This window comes from Pinus tabuliformis, chromosome Q, assembly GCF_031772625.1.
Source record: "Pinus tabuliformis cultivar Carrire ecotype Pingquan chromosome Q, CPIR1, whole genome shotgun sequence".
Taxonomy (NCBI): Eukaryota; Viridiplantae; Streptophyta; class Pinopsida; order Pinales; family Pinaceae; genus Pinus; species Pinus tabuliformis.
In genome coordinates, this window is record NC_142296.1 from 1,342,336,799 (window position 1) to 1,342,360,706 (window position 23,908).

Consider the following 23,908-nt stretch of genomic DNA (forward strand, 5'->3'; position numbering starts at 1 on the left):
CTAGATCCTTGGCATACTCACTTCGAATTTTGTTAAGCCATTCAGGAACAACAACCGAGATTGCAAGTAGTGTTGGTTCTTCATCTTTCCTGGATAAGGCATCTGCTACTACATTGTCTTTTCCTCTTTTATGTAGTATTTCCATGTCAAAGGTGGCAATTTTTTCAATCCATTTTTGTTGTTCTTCGGAAAGTGTTTTTTGTTGAAGGAGGTGCTGGAGACTATTATGGTCTGTTCGAATGGAAAACTTACTTCCCAAAAGATATTGCCTCCACTTAGCTAGTGCATGCATAATAGCGAGCATTTCTTTGTTGTATGTGGACTTGAGGCGTTCTCTTTTATTGAGCTTCCTACTTTCAAAAGCTATTGGATGCCCTTCTTGCATTAATACTGCACCTATACCGAATCTGGAAGCATCACACTCAATGATAAATGGTTTAGAAAAATCTGGTGTTGCCAATACGGGGGCATTAGACATAACTTCCTTTAATTTTTCAAAACACTTTCCTGCTTCCTCATCCCATAGAAATGAATTCTTCTTTAAAAGGTTTGTCAGAGGCGCAGTTATATGTGCATAGTTTTTAATAAACCTTCGGTAGTATCCAGTCAAACCTAAGAACCCTCTTAGCTTGGATATATTGACAGGTTTGGTCCATTCTTTTATAGCTTTGATTTTATTAGGATCCACCTTCACGCCTTCATGGGATATAATGTGTCCAAGGTATTCTATTTCTTCCTTTCCAAAGGTGCATTTGGATTTTTTTGCATAAAATTGATGCTCTTTTAGTAGTGTAAGAACTTTATCCAGATGTTGTAAGTGCTCTTTCCATGTTTTACTATAAATTAAAATATTGTCAAAGAATACTAATACGAACCTCCTAAGATGTGGATGAAACAATTCGTTCATAGTTGCTTGAAATGTTGCTGGTGCATTGGTTAACCCAAACAACATTACTTTAAATTCATAGTGACCTTTGTGTGTTCGGAATGCCGTTTTTGGTATGTCTTCCAATCTGATTCTGATTTGATAGTGGCCTGACGTTAAGTCCAATTTTGAGAAGTATTTTGCACCATGTAGCTCATCCAACATTTCATCGATAAAGGGAATTGGGAACTTTTTTTTTAATGTTATTTTGTTCAATCCTCTATAATCAATGCATAGCCTGAATGAACCATCCTTCTTCCTTACCAATACCACTGGAGCAGCATATATACATTTACTTTTCGAGATGATCTCACACTTTAAAAGGTCTTGGATTAATCTCTCAATTTCCGTTTTTTGGTGATGTGGATATCGGTATGGCTTGATGTTGGCGGGGTCTGATCCTGCTTTGACTTCTATTGTATGCTCAATTTCCCTATTAAGAGGCATTTTCATAGGTAGGTCTTGAAATACTTTTTCATGCTTTTGTATTAGATCTTGGATCTCTGGTGACTCTTCACTGATCATATTTGTAGATAACATTTCTAATTGGTGACATTGTACTACATAAGCGGGTGCTCCTTTTCGAATCTTCATCATCTGAGATGATGATACAATTTGATTCTCTGGTGCTTGGAATCCGTGTAATTTATACCTCTGGCCTCCCAATTTAAATCTTATGAATTGTACTTGATGGTTGGCAACATAAGTGCTTAGAGTTTGTAGCCATTGGATACCTAAGACTACATCTACTCCACCTAATGGTACCGTGAAGAACGGAGATTCTAAATTAAAGTCTTGAATCTGCAATTTGACCTTATGGCATTTTCCCACTTTTTCAATCTTCTTACCATCAACTACCATCACCTTCATGTTTGGTAAGGGAAATGAAAAAATATTGAGTCTCTTTGCCACGGTTGCATCTAAAAAATTCTGGGTGCTACTAGAGTCAATGAGAACCACTACGTTGTTCTTCTTTATATGTCCTTTCAACTTTAAAGTCTGAGGTTGTGATATACCTGTCATAGCCAATAGTGACACTTGCGGAATACTTCTGTCATCTAATTCTGGTGAGAATTTTGTAGTATCTTCTATTTCTTCTATGTCAGAATCTTCACTGTTTGAATCATTAGTTGCTTCACAATTATATAGGTTTTTTGGTTCTTTTCCCTTAGCACACCTATGTTTGGGGTCCCACTTCTCACCACAACATTTGCATTTGCCTTCTTTTATCCTTTGTATTTCCACATTAGATTTTCCACCTTCACGACGATGTGGTGGAACATATCTTGTATTGTTTGAGTCCACAGACTGGGGTACTCTTCGTCTTGAATATACTTTTTCCAATTTTGACCAAAATATTTGTTCAAATTTCTTTTCAGCAGTTTTTGCTTTTCGTCTTGCTACTTCTATTGACTTAATGTCATGAAGGTCAAGTTCTACTTGTAAATGAGCTTTAAGTCCGGAGATGTAGGATTGAACTAGATGAGACTCTGATAACCTAGGTACTCGTGTCACTAAGGTTTCCCATTCTTGAGTGTACTCATCCACACTTCCTTTTTGTCGTAATTTGATGAGTGATGAAAAAAACTCTTCTTCCCTTACACCTTGGAATCTTTTAAAGAATGCATCTTTAAATTTCCTCCAACTGATGGCGATTGTCGTCTTCTTCCACCACATATACCAATTATATGCTTCTCCTTCCATTTTCATGGATGCGTGCCTAAGCCTTTCGTCATCATCGTTGATGTCATAAATCTCGAAGTATTCTTCTGCTTTATTTATCCATGCAACATTGTATTTTTCGTTTCCATCGAATTTAGGCATCTCGACTTTTGCCCTTTTTTGATATGTCGCTAATGGTTGAGCGAAAAAAGGATGTTGATTGGTAAATGTATCCCAAAGTTGCTTATTTGAAAAAGTCGCTTTACTATTTTCTTGGTGGGGTGTTGCTGATTTTTTTGGAGATTCAACTTTTTGTTGAGAATCTGTTGATTTTGTTGAGTCTGATGAGTTGTGCTCTTGATTTCCTTCATCTTCTTGTAGTAGTTATTCGGGTATAATATTCATCTTTTTACACACGAGGTTCAGCAATGTTAAGGTCTGGTTTTGATTCACTTTTGATTGGATATGGTGCTGCCGCATCTGTAGTTCTATTTGATTTGTCGTATCCCGAAGCCTCTTGATAGCGTCAGCATGCCCATTAAAGTTGTTCTGGAAATCAGCTAATTTTTTATTGACCTCATCGGCGTGCCTAGTAACCTTATTCTCCACTTCAATCAATCTTTTATTGAAATTGGCCATTGACATTGTCGACATTGAATGAGTTTGTGGGTGTGTATATTTATCTGCCAGTTTTTTTTTTTTGGTTTAAATTAAATTAATTAATTAATTTAATTATATGACATAAGTTTTTTTTTGTTTTTTTTTTTTCTAATTTATTATTATTATTAATTAATTAATTAAATTAACGTTATCTATATAACTGATAACTTATAATTAAATTAAAGTTATGTATTATATATAACTTATATATAATTATATTATTTATTATATATATATTATATATAAATTAACGTTATATATATATTATATACATCCACTACGGACAGTCACGTCTGATCTGTTTGACCGTTCAAAAAACTTCGAGCAGATATCACCGCAGCCCACCGTAATGGAAAAGGACTTACGGACTTCACCGATGGTTCAGTGTATTACCGTAGAGCCTACGCAATGGAACCGCAGGTTAAGAAAAAAAAACAACGCAGACCCCAGCCTTCGCAGTCTTCTGCTGATGTATCAGCGTATCACCCAGGCAAAATACACACAGCCACCGCACTGCTGTTTTATGGAAAGCCCGTGGGGCCTGATGCCCAGCGGAACAATAGAGCCGAGGAGCGAATGTGCTCTGATAAGAGATGAAGTAAAAACTTCTACGATACACAGAAATATATATAAAAATATTTATTAATAATTGATTGAACTGAATGATGATTGTTTACAGTGAGGGTCCCTGGCTTATATACCGCCATGGGTACCCTTTGGGGAAAGGGCATGATCTTATGATCGTGCCCTTTCGTCTGATTAACCTAAAATTAAATAATAAACCTAAAATTAAATAATTTTTACATAACATTTTTTTTTTCTGTGCAAATACTAATTCTATTAACTGTAAATCAAAATATTTTACATAAGGACGAGGCTGAACAACCTTTGTCATCAATACACTGCTCCATTACAGACTGAGCATGAGAACAGACATTAAACAGCTCCATTACAGACCGAGCATAAGAATAGACAATAGACAAAGAACAGACACTGAACATGTAGATAGCCATTCGTTGCCCAGAAGATGGCCCAAGCCTTGACAAACATATCCAAAATTTTCCATCTCAGGATGAGAACATTCATCAGAAACCGCCTGAGAGCTAAACAAAAACTGTAGGAAAATTTCATAAAAGCCTGACCAGAATCCTGAGACCTGAACAAAAGCGAAAAAGAATGATCCTCAGAGGCGTTACTTCTCCATGGTTGGGTCATTCTCCGTCTTCTCAGGCTGAACAACATCTTCTCTCTTCCGACTGTCACTGCCACTAGTATTATTGTCCTGGATAACAATAACATGTTCTTCTGCTTCGGGATTCCTGTTCTCATCAACAGGCGCTGGATCAACAGTAGGAGGAGGAATTATGAGCATTGCTTCCTGTTCCTCTTTTCCTTTTTCCCAATTTCCCATGCTGTCATCATCTGAGGAATTCTCATTGCCAGGAGACGGGTCAGGGACTATACAGGCTAAGGGGGAGACCACGTTTTCCTCTTCTGAGATAATGAGGGTGATGTGGGTAGTAATCAGGGGTCTATGCAAATTACTCTGGAACTTAAAGTGCGCGGTTTGAAACGCACTATTGGGTTTAGGCTTCGAGGCAGAACCAACAGAGGGGCCAGTTTCATGAACAGGGGAGGGCGCAGTTTCCACAGCCAGAGCGACTGGAGGGTGCCGACTGGTTTCCCTACGCTCCCCAGAGTGATGGCGCTTTCCAGAACGCACCATGGTGAGATAAAGAAAGACAAACTCAGAGGGGGAGTGGGCTAAGAAAACAACAGGACCAAATTGGGAGAAGCCAGAGGTTTGCCCACTGGAGATATCAACCAAGACCGCCGGATGACAGAACTTAAACCCAGCAACGGAATTATTAAACACAAACAGAGAATGCGAGACCAGAGCAGGAAGGAGATTACCCTGAGGAATTAAAGGCTCAAGCTTGCCGCAATGCGCCAAAACGACACCATCAACCGCAGCTTCCGCAGGCCAGGTTCTGTCACCATACTGCAGAACACCAAGCATGGAGAATAAACCTTGGATCTGCATGATTATAACGAGAGACCTGATGCGCTGATCAATGCAGACATTGATTGCCCATCCTTCACCCAGGACTGTTTTAATGCGCAGGAGCAGCTCGCGTGAGGTAATAGCCCGGGAGTCCACGCTGCTCTGCAGCTGGCAGTACTGGGTAATTAATTCACGCATGAAGACCGATATGCCGCGTATCGCCACCCGGATCCGGGGAATTTTTACATAACATTGAGGTGTATTCATAAATTTTTTAAATGAATGTCCCTTCTGTTAGAATTCGATTTATCAATAAATACACATGCACACATAAGTTTCCCATCAGAGTATTTTTTTCCTCTTTCGTAAACTCGTGATCGTCTCAACTGTTATATATGCTAAAATTCATCTCGTTCTAAAGTTTGTAAGACAATTATTTGGTTGTCAATATCAAGCTTCTCAAGTGCAGCCATTATAGTTCTGAATCCTGATTACATAGGTCAGCCCTTTATGAATTTTTTAATTGTCTGTTGTTATGTTGGGGAATATTTGTCTGCATTGTTTGTACATTTTCCCAGAATTCATATTATTTTGTTGTGCTTCTATTATATATCATGATTTCATTTAAATCTTCTAAACAGGAGGTGGCTTCTATGAAGAGTGCACTGGATTCTGCCATCATTCCAGCAGCTAAAAAGGCAGAGTTCAGGGTGAAAATTTCTGAATTGCAGGTATTACTTTTGAGGCTAAATATTTTTGTTTGTTTGTTTCCATTATTTGTTGACACGACTGTTGACACTTGTTAACATATGTTGAAATGATCTTGCTTAATCCTCCTTTTTCTTTACTAGCTTGTGATAATGTGCTGGCAAACATAGGTTGAATTGCTGAATCAGTATGGATGAATGACAGCAATTCATTTTATGCTCTTTCAACAGTATAAGATTTAATTGTGCGTGAATAAAATCTATTTTATTTCAATTGACTGGCAGGATCGAGTTAAAAAGGCTCAAAAGCAAGCTGCGGAAGCTAATCTGCAGGCAGCAATAAGTACAGCAATTGAATTCATTGACAAATTAACTTTGCAGAATGAAGCTTCATGTGTATTACGAATTGATGTGGGTTTGGATACCAATGCTGTCAGAGAAGCACTCCTAAAAATTATGGAGAAGCAGAAGGTTGATATTCAGTTGTGTTTGTGTCGTTGCAGATTTTTTAAATTCTGAAATTAGAAATTAGCTTTGACAAACCTTCAGTGTTACTCAAGGGTGATTCTTCTCTTTATTATGTGATATAGGACATTCCAGTCATGGTGTTTAGTGTAGATGAGGCAACAAATAAAGTCCTTGTCTATGCTGGTGTTCCAGAATCAGTACAAAATAAAGGTTTAGTAGTATTGGATTGGCTGAGGAAAGTGTTGGAGCCACTGAAGGGAAAGGGTGGCGGTGGCAAAGGTGGACTGGCACAGGGACAGGTAGCTAGCTTATTATACTATCTATGTTATGCCATTGTCACAGAATAATACTAAATCACAAATGGAAGGAAGTTAGTTTAAATCCTTTTGAATTTCATATTTTTTTAGCATTTTCTTGTGGTGATTTGAAGTAGTTGTAAATGTTTAGACTAACGACTAGTTGGTCTGTTATAGGGGAATGATGCTACTAGAATAGAAGAGGCTATGAAAATTGCTCGGACTATGGCAGGAGAGAAACTGACTTGATAACTTGGGTTGACAGTTACATTACTATATTGAGTAATTAGCAGGTACAAAATGAATATTTTTAATTTCTCAAAGAGATGTAGAAGGATGGATATTATGTGAGGTATGATTATTTTCTCAGAGGTGGAGTGATGGATATTAATAGGTGTGGTAACTCCATTTATTGGCATTTTGCCTCATCGGTATTTATTCATCTGAGAGTGGTTCTGTGAAAGAAGATTTGCTGCAACTGCTAATTTCAATTTATTTTTCTGCCCTGTATAGATCAACTTCACTCATGAATGGGGTGCACGTAAATGGATATCTTCTTCCTTGAAGGAAGAGTAATTCTTAAAACAATTCTCAAATGTACATCCCAAGTGGATTCACAATGCCCTCCACTGGCTTGTGGGGTAATCTCCAAATTATTTCTTATAGCTTTGAATTGTATTTTATAACAAAATATTTTTTGAAAAAATGTATTTTAAGTTTATATATCACGTAGCAGTATCCAGAGTTTTGCTTACTTTCTGGTATTATATTTCTCACTCATGTTTGATTTCCCATTGTAAAATATGCAAAACTTTTTCAGTCGAATCTATAACTTTCTTGTGAATAGGCTCGAGTGGACACATTGTTTCAAAGAGAGAAAAGGCGTTAATCAAATATTTATTGCACATGCCCACTTTGATTCCATTGCGCCTTTGCTTAATGCTTGTATCTCCATTCCATCCTTATTGCCAATCTAATATTTGTATTGTAGACATATTCAGTTACAACTTTAAATTTAGATTCTCAGGTAACAAGAGTCTGCATGATGTGTACGTAGCCTACCCTTCTTTTTGGTGTCTTGATTAGTTTGAATAGATAGTTTACCAATCTGAACAAAGGTTGCTTAGGTTTGTTTTTCAACTCATTCTTGAGATTGACTTGAATTTTGTAAAATTCAAATGAAGCTACTTTTTCATTTTCAGCGATAGATTGGGAGATGATTCATTGTGGTTTATGATAGTTATTTTAATTTAACATTTAAATGGAGACACTTGTTTTTGCTGTCTATCCTTTTCTCTAGGCTTTCATCTGGAATTTACTTGATTGAAGAGATTTCAGCCACTCAGTTTTCTTTCTGAGGAAAAAAGTTTTGGATATTCCTTTGATCAGATTTTGATTGAAAACCACACACTAATCCATTAACATGGTTTTCTATTTGGGAATTTCAATTTATGTCCTCTTATTTATGAAAGTTTTGATTGGTATAGCTAGCATGATGTTTTCATACGTAGGAGTTTTCCCCAAATTGAACTGGGAATGGGCTTAAGAATACGAATAAGAAGTTAACCAAAAGAAAACAATGTGGAGCACCTTCCTTAGGCTCAAGATGTCTCTTTCCTTCCTCCCAGAACTGTACGTATTGGGCTTAATGAAGTTTGTCCCCTTTGGGAAGCTATATAGAAGGTGGAAAAACTTGTAGGAAAACTAAGTGTTGCTTGACTGTGAAATAGCTGTGCATAATTTCATGAAGGCTTTTTGAATGATCGTAGGCTTTCCAATGCTGCCTTGTTTTCGTCTCTCCGCTTTGATGTTTGTTGGTTCTATAACAGTTGCATCTCTCCTGGCATCATGTGAATTAAGGTGTGAGGTAGCTCTACCATTGTATTCAACATTAGAATTTTGGAGAATTTACTGTCATATTAAAATAGTGGGTCTTGACCCTGTCTGAGTATCGGTTGACACTAGTCTTAGGCGCCTTGCCTATGGATTTTAATCTTTTCAAGTAGTTTACGAACCAATCTTTTTGCACTATTGCAGAGTGTTTCTTTGTCTTTAGGATCTTTGTGGAGGGGCTTAGGTTCTCCATTAATAGATTTTTGACATTCCTTGGTGAAGATATCGAATTATCCTTCTTTCCCTCGAGATCAACTTTAGTGTTGATGTGAGGAAATGACCCTCATCAACTGCATAGATTACCAGGCAAAAGGGCCCAATTAGATTTTTGTTTGTTGAAATGGCAAGTCTGCATGTTGTGATTTCGCTGTTGTATGCAAAAATCAACATGATGATGAGTGATTGTGGGGAATCGAATATGGCAAATGTTTTGTGCAACATTTAGTTAATTAAATCCTCAAATGCAACCTATAACATGGAGAATAGTTACATTTACAATAATTGTTTCATGATGAAATTAGGAAAATTAGGATATTTGCTCATTGAGGTCACTTTATAGCTTTGTATAGATGTTTTCCTCCTCTACCTCCTCTTGTTAGGCTTTGTAGTTCCTTGCCTTTAGAGGGAGGAAAGAGAGGCCTATAGAAAGATGGTTATGGGATAAACATCATGATAAAAGTGAAGGATATACATGTTAAAATTGCCTAAGATAATTTACTGAGAGAAAAATTAAAACAACCAACAGTGTTTCATAAAACATAAACACAATGTTTTATCTTGGATAACCCCAATTTAGGTAAAAATCAACTTAATAGAATTCCATTAGTCCCCGGGCAAAAGCCTGGCCAAGGCGACCAAGTGAGCTTTCACCGTTCATCTCACCGCCCATTACAATGAAGTCTTCCTCAGACTTTTAAGGGCTTCATTACATTTAATTGATGGGCACAAAACCATGGGCAACCAAAACCATGTGCCCAAAACCACCGTTGTAGACCAAGTAACTTGACTCTTTCACCGAGTCAAGTTTTACATAACTCCCTTTAAATCTTGACTCGAGGTTTCCCTTGACTAAATCCGGCCAAACTAGCCAAGTGAGTTGGCACCACTCACCTCCAAGCTTTACCCCCCTTAGTTTATATCCATGGTACAATTAATTTGACATGCTGCCAGTTACTCTTTTAACTCTAGAATTTATCAATAATTTCTTCAGGGTATGCATTAGTACCCATGTCTTACAGCGATATGTGCATTTACATTCAATATATATATATATATATATATATATATATATATATATATATATATATATATATTTGTTTATTATTGTTGCTATTCTGACTTCCATCCTCTGACCATGCCATTAAAATATCCTCTCAACATGCGATTGCTTTGATTTCAATTTGTAGACATGTTCAACTATTTATTCTTGCATGCATCACTCATGCCAATTGCTCTACTGTGACTCTTAAGCATCTTGACACACAACTTTGTTCTCCACGAGCCATATCATGTCACCATGCCACCTCCTTTATAAGGTGTATGTGCTTTCCTTGCTTTGTGGCTTTGGTCTTTTGTGTTGACATTTGCTTATGTATAATGATGTTTGATCCACCATTTTCAAATCATGTAAAAATCATGGGCATACCTGTGCCATCATACTCCACGTCATAGTCCATGCGGTTTAATATGTTTGAACTGAGTCCACATGAGCAAAATCCACGAATTTTCCCTATGGAGCTATCTAGGCACTAAATCAGGCACCCGATACGACATCCTTGCGAACTATGAGCAAAATCTTTCTCTGCATGATGACCATGAGACTCCTTCCTCATGACTCAAGATACTAGTCAGGCTTTCCAGAGATTCACACCCTATTACTTCCTTGGGATTCCTAATGAATTCGATCCGGAGATGCACCAACTAGCTCTCATGCGTTTGCTTCTATTACCTCAAGGCCAAACTATAAGATGACATATACAATGCAAAAGTGACATCCTTCTTATCCCTAGTGTTTCCACCCATGGAAAGCTTGACCAAAGGAGGGATGGCATTTGCAAGCCTCTATTCATTCTTCATTTTGCTACTTGATAGAGTAGACTAAATGAAGCCAAGACATCACTTTCAGTTGCTGTCGTGTTTTTGCTTCTCAAAATCTCCATGATGGGTAAAGTCTCCTTCCTCTGCGAGGTGGTTGGTTGTCTCTCTTGTCTCTTCATTCTCTCGAGTACTTGTCTCACTTACTATGTTCTTTTGACAATTTTCTTTTTCTTTGCGGTGAGATGGGTGGTCCCTGCAATAATCTATGATTTTTGGGTGCACGTCCAACACCTCCGCCATTGAGATACAAGATATTGGTAGCTAAAACCTCTCTTGAAGTGAAGCCTCAAGGTAAAATCTTGTGCCCAAAACCACTATCGTAAACTGAGTAACTTTCTTTCACCAAATAAGATTCACCTAACAATGAGGAAGGCCAAAAAGAGAAAGGATAAGAATTCTCATATAATTAAAGATATGGTATGCTGTGTCCTGGAAACTTTGGTGAATAAGCAAATGTTATGTGCAACATGCAATTAATTAAATCCTCAAATGCAACGAATAGTTCCATTAATAAGAATTGTTTCATGAAATTAGGAAATCAAGATATTTGCTCACCGAGGCTTCATCATAAAACATTTTGGACAAAATGACATGATACTATGACTTAAATGTCTACTTCCCCATTCTTGCCCTCCTTGTTCCAACACACTAATTCTAGTAGCATTTGCATGTTTGTAGAATTCATTGTCTTCAAAATTGCCACTTGGATGGAAGCAACGTTCATCATTCGCTGACTTGTATCTTTTTGACAATGTGGTTTACTTTACAAGTGGCCCTTTTCTTGAGTTGCTAAAAAATCCATAATCATTTGCTTCAATTTTGATTTTTTTTTTGGTTCCTTGCATTTGTGTGAAAATGTTAGAGTGATATTGTTTATGACACGAAGGATAACATGCTACTTCAATGGTGCAATAATACACCAAACAAATTAAAATAAGATAATCATAAATACTTATGTAACATACTCACAAAATAACTTTTGATTGTAATGGATTCTTGTACATGTTTTAATTACTTTGCATGTGATTGGTAAGCATGTGTTATAATTCCTTTTTTTATATGCACACAATTGACATGCCATCGAAAGAAGTCACTTAAAAATCATCCATAATGATCAAAGGAAAAGTCTGCGTTCAAGTGTTTATACAGGGACTATAATTGTTGATTTTTTGGGTAGCATCAGATGTGCTCTAGCTTTGAAATATTATGGAGGGGTTAGAACACATGAAATCTCCAAGACCCAAAAATCGTTTGGAGGAATTCCACCTGGAGTGCATGTTATTCAAATAATTAATTGTTTTTAATGGTGCCCAAGTTAAAACTTAGGAAATTAAAATAATTAAAGTGAATTAATGTAAATATGGGTGAGAAGCTTCTAAGTGACGAGGACCAAGTCTAATTTAATCTTAGTCGTTGATTAGAGATTAGATCACGACCTTTGATTTCTCTACAGGAAAAGTATAAAGGAAGGCTTGGGGTCAGTTGGAGAACACACATTGAGAGCAACGCTTGAGCTAGATTGAAATTCTGAGGCTTGGTTTGCTGAAAATTTCGGAGTGAGATTTTAGTGCAGAGAGGGGCAGTTCGGCAATGGGACTTTCGTCCAAGGCCGAGAATACATAGCAGAGAGGCAACACACCACCAGAGAGAGACATCGCAACTCTAGGAGGGTGACAGAGAGGCTGGAGGGTTGACACAGTCACATAGAGGCAGCGTTGGGGTTTTTGTGAGGCAGAGTGGGCATCAATTTAGCAGATCGATTTTTGAGTCGGGAAGGGTCACTAGGAGGGTGACACAACTCCTAGAGGAGGTGACATAGTCCCAGCGCAGAGTTGGGAGCAACCATCGCTGCACAACACTGGAGACAACGCAATCACCTATGGGGTTTGTTTATCCAGTTGCTGGATCCACCAAAATATCTGTCTCCGGATATAAATATTTTTGCCGATTTTATTCTCTGTTGGGTGAGCTGGATTTGGCACCATAGCTGTATACAGAAATTTGCATAATAATAAAACCCTCATATCTGTTGCATCGATTTTCTCACATTGGGTTTTTCTAGGGACATTTAGTCCAAAAATAAGTGTCCTTTGTGTGGTTGTCTCATTTATTTTTCAGTACTTGATCTGTATATTGGTGTAGGCTGCAGTGTATTTGCATTAATATTTTCTGAAAATAACTTGTTAAAATGAAGAACACAAGTAGGTTATGCAAATTAGTTAACTGCAATAGGATTTCTGATTTGTTAGATTCAGACATTTTCACATGGTATCATAGTGATTGCAGATCAAGGAGGACTGAAGCCATCAGTGAAATGATAGAGGAAAAATCTGTGCATGAAGACAACTGTCCCGAGAGACAACGCAGTTTCAGGGCAAGAGAGCGGTGGAGAGGTGACGCAGTCACCAAGGAAGGCTCATACAGAGCCAGTGTCAGCCTGATTGGGTGACACTGTTGCTGTAGAGGGCAACACAGTGGTTACTAGGCCAATGCAGAGACTGTTGAGTCTTGGTTTTCCAGTTGCTGTGGCTAGGGGTGCAACGCATATTTGGAGTTGCTGGTGGGGTGTTGATTTTGTTGGTGCAGAACGGTACTTAGTGGGGTAGAAGCAAAGTAGAGAGAATTGGTTCCTCAGAAGATTTCTTGCCAAGGAATCTAGATCCAGTGCTGAGTAGCAGCAAAGAGAGATCAGAGAGGGGTGGTTTGATAGTGGTTGGCATAAGGATTTCCGTGAAGGAAATTGAAATTCAGAGGGAGCTTGTTCCTTAGAGGATTTCTAGCGCCAAAGAAATCTAGATCCGAGTTTTGCTAGGGCAACAATGAAAGAGGGAGAAGAGAACCAGTTTGACATTCAATTGAGCAGACTGAGGGATCAAGACAGGTTGGATGGAGCATCCAACTTCGTCATCTGGAAGGCCAGGATCCTGGTAATTTTGGATAAACATCACATCAAAGATTATGCCTTGAAGACAGTTGTTGTTCCTGTTGATGCTGATCCTCTCAAAAAGTATAAGGAGGCTTAGGAAAAAACAAACTGCATAATGTTGGACGGGGTCAAGGATCATGTGATCCCACATATCGTTGAGAAGGACATAACAAGGGAGATGTGGGAGGTCTTGACCACATTGTAAGAGGGAACTTCTGTTCAGCGGAAGATGTTGCTTGAGAGTCAGCTGAGACAGTTTCAGATGCAAAAGGGAGAAGAAATCGATCCCTTCCTTATTAGGTTGCAAAGGATCCGTGACCAGCTAGTTTTCCTAGGGACTACACTAGATGCTGAATTTATGGTCAAGACTGCACTAAATACAATTACTGAAGACTGGGAAACCTTTGTCCAAAGCATCTTGGGCAAGGCTTCTCTTCCCAGTTGGGAGGAGATGTGGGCAACTCTTCGACTTGAAGAGATCAGACGATGGACCAAGGCAAGAAGCAGCAACAAAGGGGTCAGAATCAAGGAGAAAGAGGAGGATGCAACTCTTGCATCAACGAGACAACAAGGGCAACAAAAACGATAGAAGAAAGACATATCCAAAGTCAGATGCTCCAGATATGGAGAAATGGGTCATTTTGCCACGCAGTGCCTCGAGAAGAAGAAGGGAAAAGAAGAGAAGTTTGACTTAAAGGCTACTCAAGCGCAAACTGATGGAGAGGACGATGATGATTGCGCCATGAGTGCTCATGCACCTCTAGAAAAGAAGTGGGGCGATATAAAACTGTAGTTGGAGCTACAATGAAGTAAAGGGGCAAGATCCTTGAGGTGCCCAAACTCTTGGATCACATACAGCTATGGGAGCCCTTAGTGACAGTAGCAGAATGACATGAGTCAGTTGGTGCGAGGGAAGATGGAGCAACAGTGGCAGCGCTAGACTCTGAAGCAATGCAATGGAGTGTTGCAATAGTGTAGAAGGCACAAAGCAGATACAACAACAACGCAATAGCATCAGAGGGTCAACACAGATTAGTAGCAGAGGTAGTGTTGTAGCATCCATTGTTCTTTTAATTTTATTTTCAGTGTTATCGCAAAAAGGAAAAAATATCAAATATTATGTTATAACGGAAATAAGAGAAAATGTTGAAATTTAAAAGAAATGAGTTGTTTTATTTTATTGACGACTTTTGAATGTGAGAAACTCAGCAGAAGCTCTGAGCCGTTCGATCGACAGGCAATAGATTTGATGGTGGTCGCGCGGTTAACAAGCACGAGGGTTAATTCTAAATTGGACGTGAGAATTTATAAAATGGAGTTAAAACCTTAGTTGATAAAGGCCATCCGCTTGAAGAATGCAGATCCGACAGTAGTCGTGTGGTTAACATGGACTATGTTTAATTCAGAAAACGGACGTGATGGATTTTAGAATGTGATTTAATTCATTGAAGTCCGGAGTAATCACAACCACTCATCCAGAAGCGACGAGATCCGACGGATATCGCGTCGAAAAGTGCATGAAATTTATTATAAATTTCGGACTCGAGAAATCTTTGATCTGCAGTTTTGTTTCCTATCAGGTCCGTGGGGAAGGAAAAGGTCCATGGAAAAGGCAGACGTGATAAGTTTATGAACCAGAGGCTAAATTCTTTTCAGTTCCGTGGTAAGCCATATTCCGCGTAAATCAATCAATTTCGCCGTTTTAGCAGAATAACTAGAGTTAGAGGCGGATGACCAAAATTCCAAAGGAACAATGATTGGTCAGGTTTTTTTGTGTTTTTGCCAACGGAGCACTCTCGATATATATGTGGGCTAGAAGGGTTACTTTATGTTTTAGCCAATCAAAACATTTCCGATACATACGTGGGCCCAAGTCCATGCACAAAGTTTTGTTAAAATGCAGTTTGTTGTGTTAAAATAGTTTAACTATTATCAGAACATGTACAGAGAAACTTCATCAGCAGTAAAGCTACAAATCTGAACAACGAGCAACCATCTAACACTTTTCCCTGGGTTTTTAATATTTTCCTCTGGTTGTTCAGTGAGGAGGAAATATTTGGCTGTATTGAACAGAAAGCAATAACTCTGGCTTCAAAGAGGCCTCATACGAGGTCAGATACCTCACAGCAAAAAGTTCAAGCCCTTTCAGACCCTGAGAGGCTAGTTTCCAAGAGGGTTGGAAGGCCAAAAACTCCATTTACACCAAGTCCTACACTGTCTGCACCTGGCAGCAGTTCAACACATCTTTCATCCAAAAATTCACCTTTTATTGACCAAGAGTCACCTTTTACATCCACTTCATTTCAAGAACCCAACTGTCAAGAACAATGTTTAGAGTCTGTTTCTTTCTCAGTATATGCTATAGTTATTCAACCTGAACCTATAACTACATTGCCACTTTTTCATACTCGATTCACTCCTCAGACAAGTTCTGCATCTGCTCAAGGTTCAGTAAGTTCAGGAGCAAACATGGTATCACCTGCATTCTTGATGAATAGGTATGCACCTATTCAATTGCCACAACATTTGAATCAAATGCCACAAGAATACTTGAAGATTCTTCCTCGTTTCACAGGGGAGGATGAACAAACAATAGAGAATCATATAGCAGTATTTTGTAATTTTGCAGAAAATCTAAATGTTGAACATCTAGATGTTGTTTTAAGACTTTTTGTGCAATCCTTGGATGGAGAAGCAAGAAAATGGTTTAAAGGGCTTCCTAATAACTCTATTCCTACACGGGAAGAGATGCAACGCCTGTTCACCGAGAGATGGGGAGAGAAAAGAGACCATGGGTATTCACTCACAGAGTTTAATGCTATTAAGAAGAAATCTGTTGAAAGTGTTGTTGAATTCATCAGAAGGATCAATAAATTGTACAATAGTCTTCCAGTGGAGATTAAGCCCCCTCCTGCTAGTGAAAAAATAACTTTTGTATGGGCTTTTGGATCAGATTTTGGGTTCACATTGAGAGAGAGAAGATCCACAACCCTTGATCAGATCCAAAATAATGCATTAGAAATAGAAGCAAATCTGGTGGCTATAGGTAAAGCACCAGAGACACAACCTATCCAAGATAAGGGAAAGGCTAAAGTGGAATCCTCTCAAAGTCAAACATTAGAGGATATGAATAATGTAATTAAAACTTTTTTTAGTAAATTGATTAAATTGGAACTGGAGAGTAAGAATTCTCAGAGGCAAGCACAACAGAAAATAAACTTTAATCCTCAATATAGAAGACAACCTCTGCGAATCTTGCAGAAGGAGAGAAAAGACCAAGATCAGGTTCAAGAACCACTGTATTTAGAGGCAGATCCTGATGAAGTACCAGAGCATTCCAGGACCATGATGACCAGATTTCCACATTGTATGCAGTAGATGAAGATGAACTAGTTGTTGAGGGAGAAGAATATGAATATGCTGAAACAAATGCCATTTATGATGACAATGAAATTGATGAGTATTGGAAGCAGTTTTCTGATTTTATGCAACCAAAATTACATGAGAAGTATGACTTTAGATCAAGGAAAAGATCAAGAGTTCAAGAAAATGAAGGTGAGCAACCAACTCCCTTACAAAAGGTGACTCCACAAGAACCACAACCTGCAAAACAATTGAATAAAGGAAAGCAACAACAAAATACAAATAACAAGACTCAAACACTGCAAAGTGAGTCTTCCCAAGATAGAAGTGAAAAAATTCCTTTAGAAAAGCTTGTTTCCATTCCACAAGAGGTTTCAGTGATGAAAATAAATGAATATGAAAATGAAAGAAGTACTAAACAGGTTCATGTGTTTAGTTTCACCAAAGAATTATAAAAAATTAGAATTCAAGTGCCCCTCACAGAGTTGGTTAAAACACTAGTTTATCAAAGGGAGATTGCTGAGTTTATTAATCTAAAAGAGAATGTAAATATAAATGACATTGTGAATCTGCAAGAAGATAAACGAGTAGTGGTTATTGGTCCACATGTGGAGGAGGTAGATTCTTCAACACCTTCTTTCTACATTTATTTATTGATTCATGATTTCCTCTTGCATAATTGTATGCTTGATTCAGGAGCTTCACATAACCTTGTGCCATTATTAGTGATGAAACAACTAAACCTACAAATTACTAAACCTTACAGAGACTTGTATTCTTTTGATTCAAATAAAGTCAAGTGTCTGGGGGTCATTAAAGATATGGTGGTGTCACTAGCCCAGATCCCAGCTGGAAGCTTGGTAATGGATGTAGTGGTAGTAGATATCCCTGATAGGTTTGGAATGTTGCTATCTAGGTTATGGGGGGCTAAATTGGGTGGTGTTTTGAAACTAGATTTTACTTACGCTGTCATACCAATTTTTGGTGGAGAAGAAAGGAGGTTGTACAGAAAAACTAAATTTGTAAAAACAATCACAAAAAACGGAGCAAGTAATTCACCTGTATATAGCCAAGAGAAAGATGACTTTGCTTGCTTCATGCTACATGAAAATGCAGAGTTGGCTGAAGATAACCAGAGGTAGCTTACTTCAGCCAGTGTAAATATAGAGCTGCAAATAGAAGGGGTGTGGAAGTGCTTCTTTGATGGAGCCTATTCTAAAGAAAGAACAGGTGCTAGTTTCCTTCTAATCACACTTGGAGGTAATATGTTCCCTTTTTCTTTTAAATTGGAGTTCGAAGCAACAAATAATGTGGCAGAGTATGAACTCTTGATCATTGCTCTGCAAATAACAAAACAAATGGGAGTCCAGTCAAATTCTATTTTTGGAGATTTAGAGCTGATTATAAAGCAAATAAAGAACCACTGTCAAACAAAACACCCTAGGCTTAGGGCATACAGAAATGAAGTGTGGGATTTGGTTGAGAAATTCTTTGAAGCTTTCAACATTCAGTTCATTCCAAGAGATGGAAACAGATCAACAGACTCTTTGGCTGTGGCTACTAGTACTTTTAGGCCTCCTATTAATCCAAAGCTAAGATATGAGGTTGAAATAAGGAATAGGCCTTTTGTTCCTGATAATATAAAACACTGGAAGATTTTTGATGATGATCAGTAGATTAAGAAATTCTTGACTATGATTGAAGTTTTTTAGGGCACAAAGATTGATCAAGATGAAGATGAAGCAACAGGTGGTGCAGAAGTAAGTGGTTTGAAAAATTCCACAGTTAATCAAAAAATTATTCAATTGAAAGATAATACTCTGCCAAGGGGACTTGTCCCTCTTGAAAGACTTTTTAACTCCAATAATGTAGCTGTTAGTTTAGAGAAAATCCCACAGGATGAGCAGATTCAAGATCACAATATTGGAACCCAAAAGGAGCCCAGGTTAGTCAAATTATTTAATGGAGTTCCACTTAATTACAAGGAGAGATATATTAAGCTTTTCAAGGACTATAATGATGTTATTGCTTGGTTCTATGAGGATCTCAAAGCATATGATGTAAGTATTATTCAGCACAAGATTCCCTTGAAAGAGGGGATTAAACCATTTAAGCAAAAACTTAGACAGATAAACCCTCTGCTTTTACCATTGATTGAGAAAGAAGTCAAAAAGCTGCTTGATGCCAAGATAATAGTTCCACTCAAGTACTCTCACTGGGTGGCCAATTTAGTGCCTGTGAGGAAGAAAAATGGAGAAATAAGGCTATGTGTGGACTTTAGAAATCTCAATAGGGCTTCCTTAAAAGATAACTATCCGTTACCTAAAATGGATCATGTGCTGCAGAAGGTAACATGATCATTCAGAATGTCCATGTTGGATGGGTTCTCTGGGTATAACCAGGTGGCTGTTGATAAAAAAGATCAGAAAAAGACTGCATTCACAACTTCTTGGGGAATTTTTATGTATGCTCGAATGCCTTTTGGGTTGATGAATGCAGGTGCAACATTTCAGAGGGCTATAAAGGACATTGCATTTGTAGGGGATATACTTGGATGACATCACCGTTTTCTTTAAGTCTGATGAGGAGCATCTGGAACATCTTAAAAAGACTTTTGAGAAATGTAGAAAAGTTGGGCTTTCCTTGAATCCTAAGAAGTCTATTTTTGCTCTAGAAGAGGGCAAACTGCTAGGGAACATTGTTTCTAGAGATGGAGTGAAGATAGATCCAACAAGGGTGCAAGCTGTGCAGAAAATACCCTTGCCCAGGAGTAAGAAAGACTTACAAAAATTTCTGGGATTTTTTTTTTAAGGAGATTTGTGTCCAATAACATTGAAATTGTAAAAGAAATTACCAATATGTTGAAGAAGGAGAATGATGTGCATTGGACCAAGGAAGCCAAAGAGTCATTCTCGAGGATTAAAGAAGAATTACAAGCAAATCCAGTTCTAATTAGCCTTGATTATCAAAAGCCTTTTCAAGTTTTTTCATTTGCATCGCCTAATTCAATAGCTGCAGTTTTGTTACAGAAAAATGATGAAGAAAAAGAGTAGCCAATTTCTTTCTTTAGCAAGATTCTCAGAGATGCTGAACTAAAGTACAATATTCTTGAAAAACAAGTATATGCTTTGGTAAAAGCCCTAAAGGCCTTTAGGACTTATGTGCTGCAGTCACAGATCATTGCTTATGTGCCAAATGTTGCAGTAAAGGATGTCTTAGTCCAAAGTGATGTGGAAGGAAAAAGAGGGAAATGGATAGCCAAGATTCAAGAGTATGACCTGAACATAAAGCCCACAACGCTGGTGAAAGGGCAGGGATTGGCAAAGATGTTGACTGAGGCAAATTTTCAGGCATTGGGAATCAACTTGCTAACTCCTGCAAATGAGGAAATAATTGAAGAAGGTGAAGAAAAATCAAATCCAGGGATGAAGATCAGATATAAGTTTTTATGTTTAGAATGGTACAAACACATAGTCCATTATTTATGTTTTCTCTCTTGTCCTCAATCTTTGGATAGAACAAAATATAGAACATTAAAAATTAAAGCACAACCATATGCGACTGTTGAGGGCAGATTGTATTAGAAGGATCCTTTGGGAGTTTTATTGTTATGTTTAACATAGGATGAATTTACAGAGACCATTAAAGATTATCATGAGAAGTTATGCGGTGGACATTATAGTTGGAAAGCTACTGCACATAAAATCCTCCAGGCAGGGTTTTATTGGCCCACCCTATTTGGTGATACATATAAATTTGTCAAAAGTTGTTAGAAGTGTCAGCGTTTTGTTGAGAAGAAGAGGTTAGCTCCCTTGCCTTTGATCCCAGTCTTCATAGAAGAACCATTCAGACAATGGGGACTAGATTTTGTTGGAGAGATTAACCCACCTTCAAGTGGACAACACAAGTGGGTTCTCACAACTACTGATTATTTCACCAAGTGGGTAGAAGTTATACCTACTAAAAGGGCAAATGACCAGGTGGTGATGAAGTTCTTAGAGGAAAATATTTTCAGTAGATTTGGATGCCCTGTCAAAATCATAACAGACAATGCTCAAGTCTTTAGTTCAAATAAGTTTGTTGCTTTTTGTCAGAAGTATAATGTTATTTTATGTCATTCAACAACTTATCATCCACAGGGAAATGGATTGGCTGAATCCACTAACAAAACATTGAGGAAAATCCTTAAGAAAACTATTGCAGAAAATCAGAAAGACTGGGATTCTAAATTAAAGTTTTTTTTTTTTTTTTTTTTTTTTTTTTTTTTTATGGGCTGTTCGAGTGACTACAAGAAGGTCTACAGGCAAATCACCTTTTGAGTTAGTGTATGGAATTCAAGCTCTGTTCCCTAGTCAGCGTGTGAAGCGTGTGATTGCAATGATTCAGGAGGCAAAAGAAGAACCCAATGTTCTGATAAGAAGGATACATAAGGTAGTGGAATTAAGTGAAAGCAGGGATAAGGTAAGAGACAATTTGATTATGTATCAATCAAAGATGAAGAGTATTTTTGACAGAAAATCTAGAGAAATTGGTTTTAAAGTTGGAGACCTGGTATTAAGGTCGGATACTAGAAGAGAAGATAAGGGTAAACATGTAAAGTTTGATCCTCTCTAGTATGGCCCATTCAGGATCATAGAAGCAAGGGCAAATAATACATTCTTCTTGGAGAATCTTGATGGTGAATCTTTACAGCTTCCTGTCAATGGGCAGTACCTCAAACATTACTTCCTGTTTTGAAACACAAGCATCTTGTTATTGTAGATACCAGAGTGAATTCATTATACAAATTCCATAGAATTTAATTTGGCTAAGCAATATGTGATTCCATGCCTGAGGTGAAGGCACTGATCTGCGGTTCTTAGTGCTTCTGTAGCAAAAACACTATCCCCAGGTGGAGCTAGATTTTGTAGCATCCATTGTCCTTTTAATTTTATTTTCAGTTTTATCGCAAAAAGGAAAAAAATCAAATATTATGTTATAATAGAAATAAGAGAAAATGCAGAAATTTAAAAGAAATGAGTTGTTTTATTTTATTGACGACTTTTGAATGTGAGAAACTCGGAAGAAGGTCTGAGCCGTCTGATCGACAGGGAACAGATCCGACGGTGGTCGCACGGTTAACAAGCACAAGGGTTAATTCTAAATCCGACGTGAGAAATTATAAAATGGAGTTAAAACCTCAGTTGATCAGGGCCGTCCGCTTGAAGAATGCAGATCTGACAGTAGTCGCGCGGTTAACATGGACGATGTTTAATTCGGAAAACGGACACGATGGCTTATAGAATGTGATTTAATCCGTTGAAGTCCAGATTAATCACAACCGCTCATCCAGAAGTGACGAGATTTGATGGATATCGCGTCAAAAAGTGCACGAAATTTATTATAAATTTTGGACCCGAGAAATCTTTGAACTGTAGTTTTTTTTCCTATCGGGTTCGTGGGGAAGGCAAAGGTCTGTGGAAAAGGCAGACATGATAAGTTTATGAACCAGAGGCTAAATTCTTTTTAGTTCCGTGGTAAGCCATCTTTCGCGTAAATCAACCAATTCCGTTGTTTTAGCACAATAACTAGAATTAGAGGCGAATGACTAAAATTCTAAAGGAACAATGATTGGTCGGGTTTCTTTGTGTTTCCGCCAATCGGAGCACCCCCGATATATATGTGGGCCATAAGGGTTTCTTTATGTTTTATCCAATCAGAACATATCCGATACATACGTGGGCCCAAGTCCATGCATGGAGTTTTGTTAAAATGTAGTTTGTTGTGTTAAAACAGTTTAACTATTATCAGAACATGTACAGAGGAATTTCATCAACAGTTAAGTTACAGATCCGAACAACGAGCAACCATCATCAGTTTTCTAATTTCTGTTACTTCCTGTTATTTTATTTTCTTGAGAATGAGGTGTCTTTTACCCTCCAATGTAATATTCTATAAGAAATTTTACTTTAGACAGTTAGGAGATAGTTAAACAGTGTGACAGTTTTGGTGATTATCAACTGTCACATGATGTATAAAAAGAAGAAAAATTATAGAGAGAGGGTTCAAATTTTGAAGAACCTGGAGACTAGGCTACTGTATTTTTGATAAACTGTTGATTAATGAAAGAATCAGAAGTTTTCCACACATTGTTGGGTATGATTTTGTAACCTCTCTGTTATGTGTCATCATGTTTTCTTTTCTTTAAGTATAGTAATGAAGTTGCAAGTATTTGTTTACTTAGGTGAATGAAGTTAAAATTCCTTAAAAGAACACTCCTATACTTAAAACCCTTACTTCTATATTTCTTCTAAGTTACAGATAATAGTTTCTGTGTAAAGCAACATATTGTCTCTAACTTCCAAAAGTGTTACAGATAATAGTTTCTGTGTAAAACAACATATTGTCTCTAACTTCTCAAAGCATTCTCCACTCAACATTCATATTCAGCAATCAAATGGCATTCTGAGACTTTCATATCACCTAAGTATTAAGGGTTAAGAACCAGGTCTTTTAGGTCCTTCATTTGAGGATACATCATATAAATAAGTGACATAAATAATAAACATTATTGTTTTAAGCACAATTTCTACATAGCCAAGAAATTGGTTTCTTAAGGGACAACAGGTAGCTTCAGTGTTAAGGGGCATCCAGATTGACCAACATGCCAGCTTTTGGGTGGCTTTTCAGTTGCTTACTTCCCAACAACTGAGTTGGAGTGCAACAGTTAACAGTGGCAGTGCTATGGGCAACATGATGCAACATATTGAGAGGGAGTTGCAGTATAGATGCAGTAGTGACAGTGGTAGTGTCATGGGCAGCAGTATAGATTGCAACAACGCAATGGATGAAGGGCAACATACCGAGTATCAGCAACGCAAAGAACCAATGTTGTGGATCAGTGTGATATTTCTGCTGTGAAGTATT

General features: G+C 37.8%; 1 protein-coding gene across 1 annotated transcript in view; it reads left to right on the forward strand.

The window, feature by feature from the left end:
- The window catches only part of ALATS (Alanyl-tRNA synthetase), a 231,533-nt gene extending 224,056 nt beyond the window's left edge, over positions 1-7,477 (forward strand). Inside the window, exons 20-24 of the mRNA XM_089386297.1 lie at positions 5,894-5,983; positions 6,245-6,430; positions 6,550-6,726; positions 6,901-7,016; positions 7,237-7,477. Coding sequence (XP_089242423.1) covers positions 5,894-5,983; positions 6,245-6,430; positions 6,550-6,726; positions 6,901-6,972 — 525 coding nt within the window. The 3' untranslated portion in view covers positions 6,973-7,016; positions 7,237-7,477. The remainder of the gene's footprint in view (positions 1-5,893; positions 5,984-6,244; positions 6,431-6,549; positions 6,727-6,900; positions 7,017-7,236) is intronic.
- Positions 7,478-23,908: the final 16,431 nt, after the last annotated feature.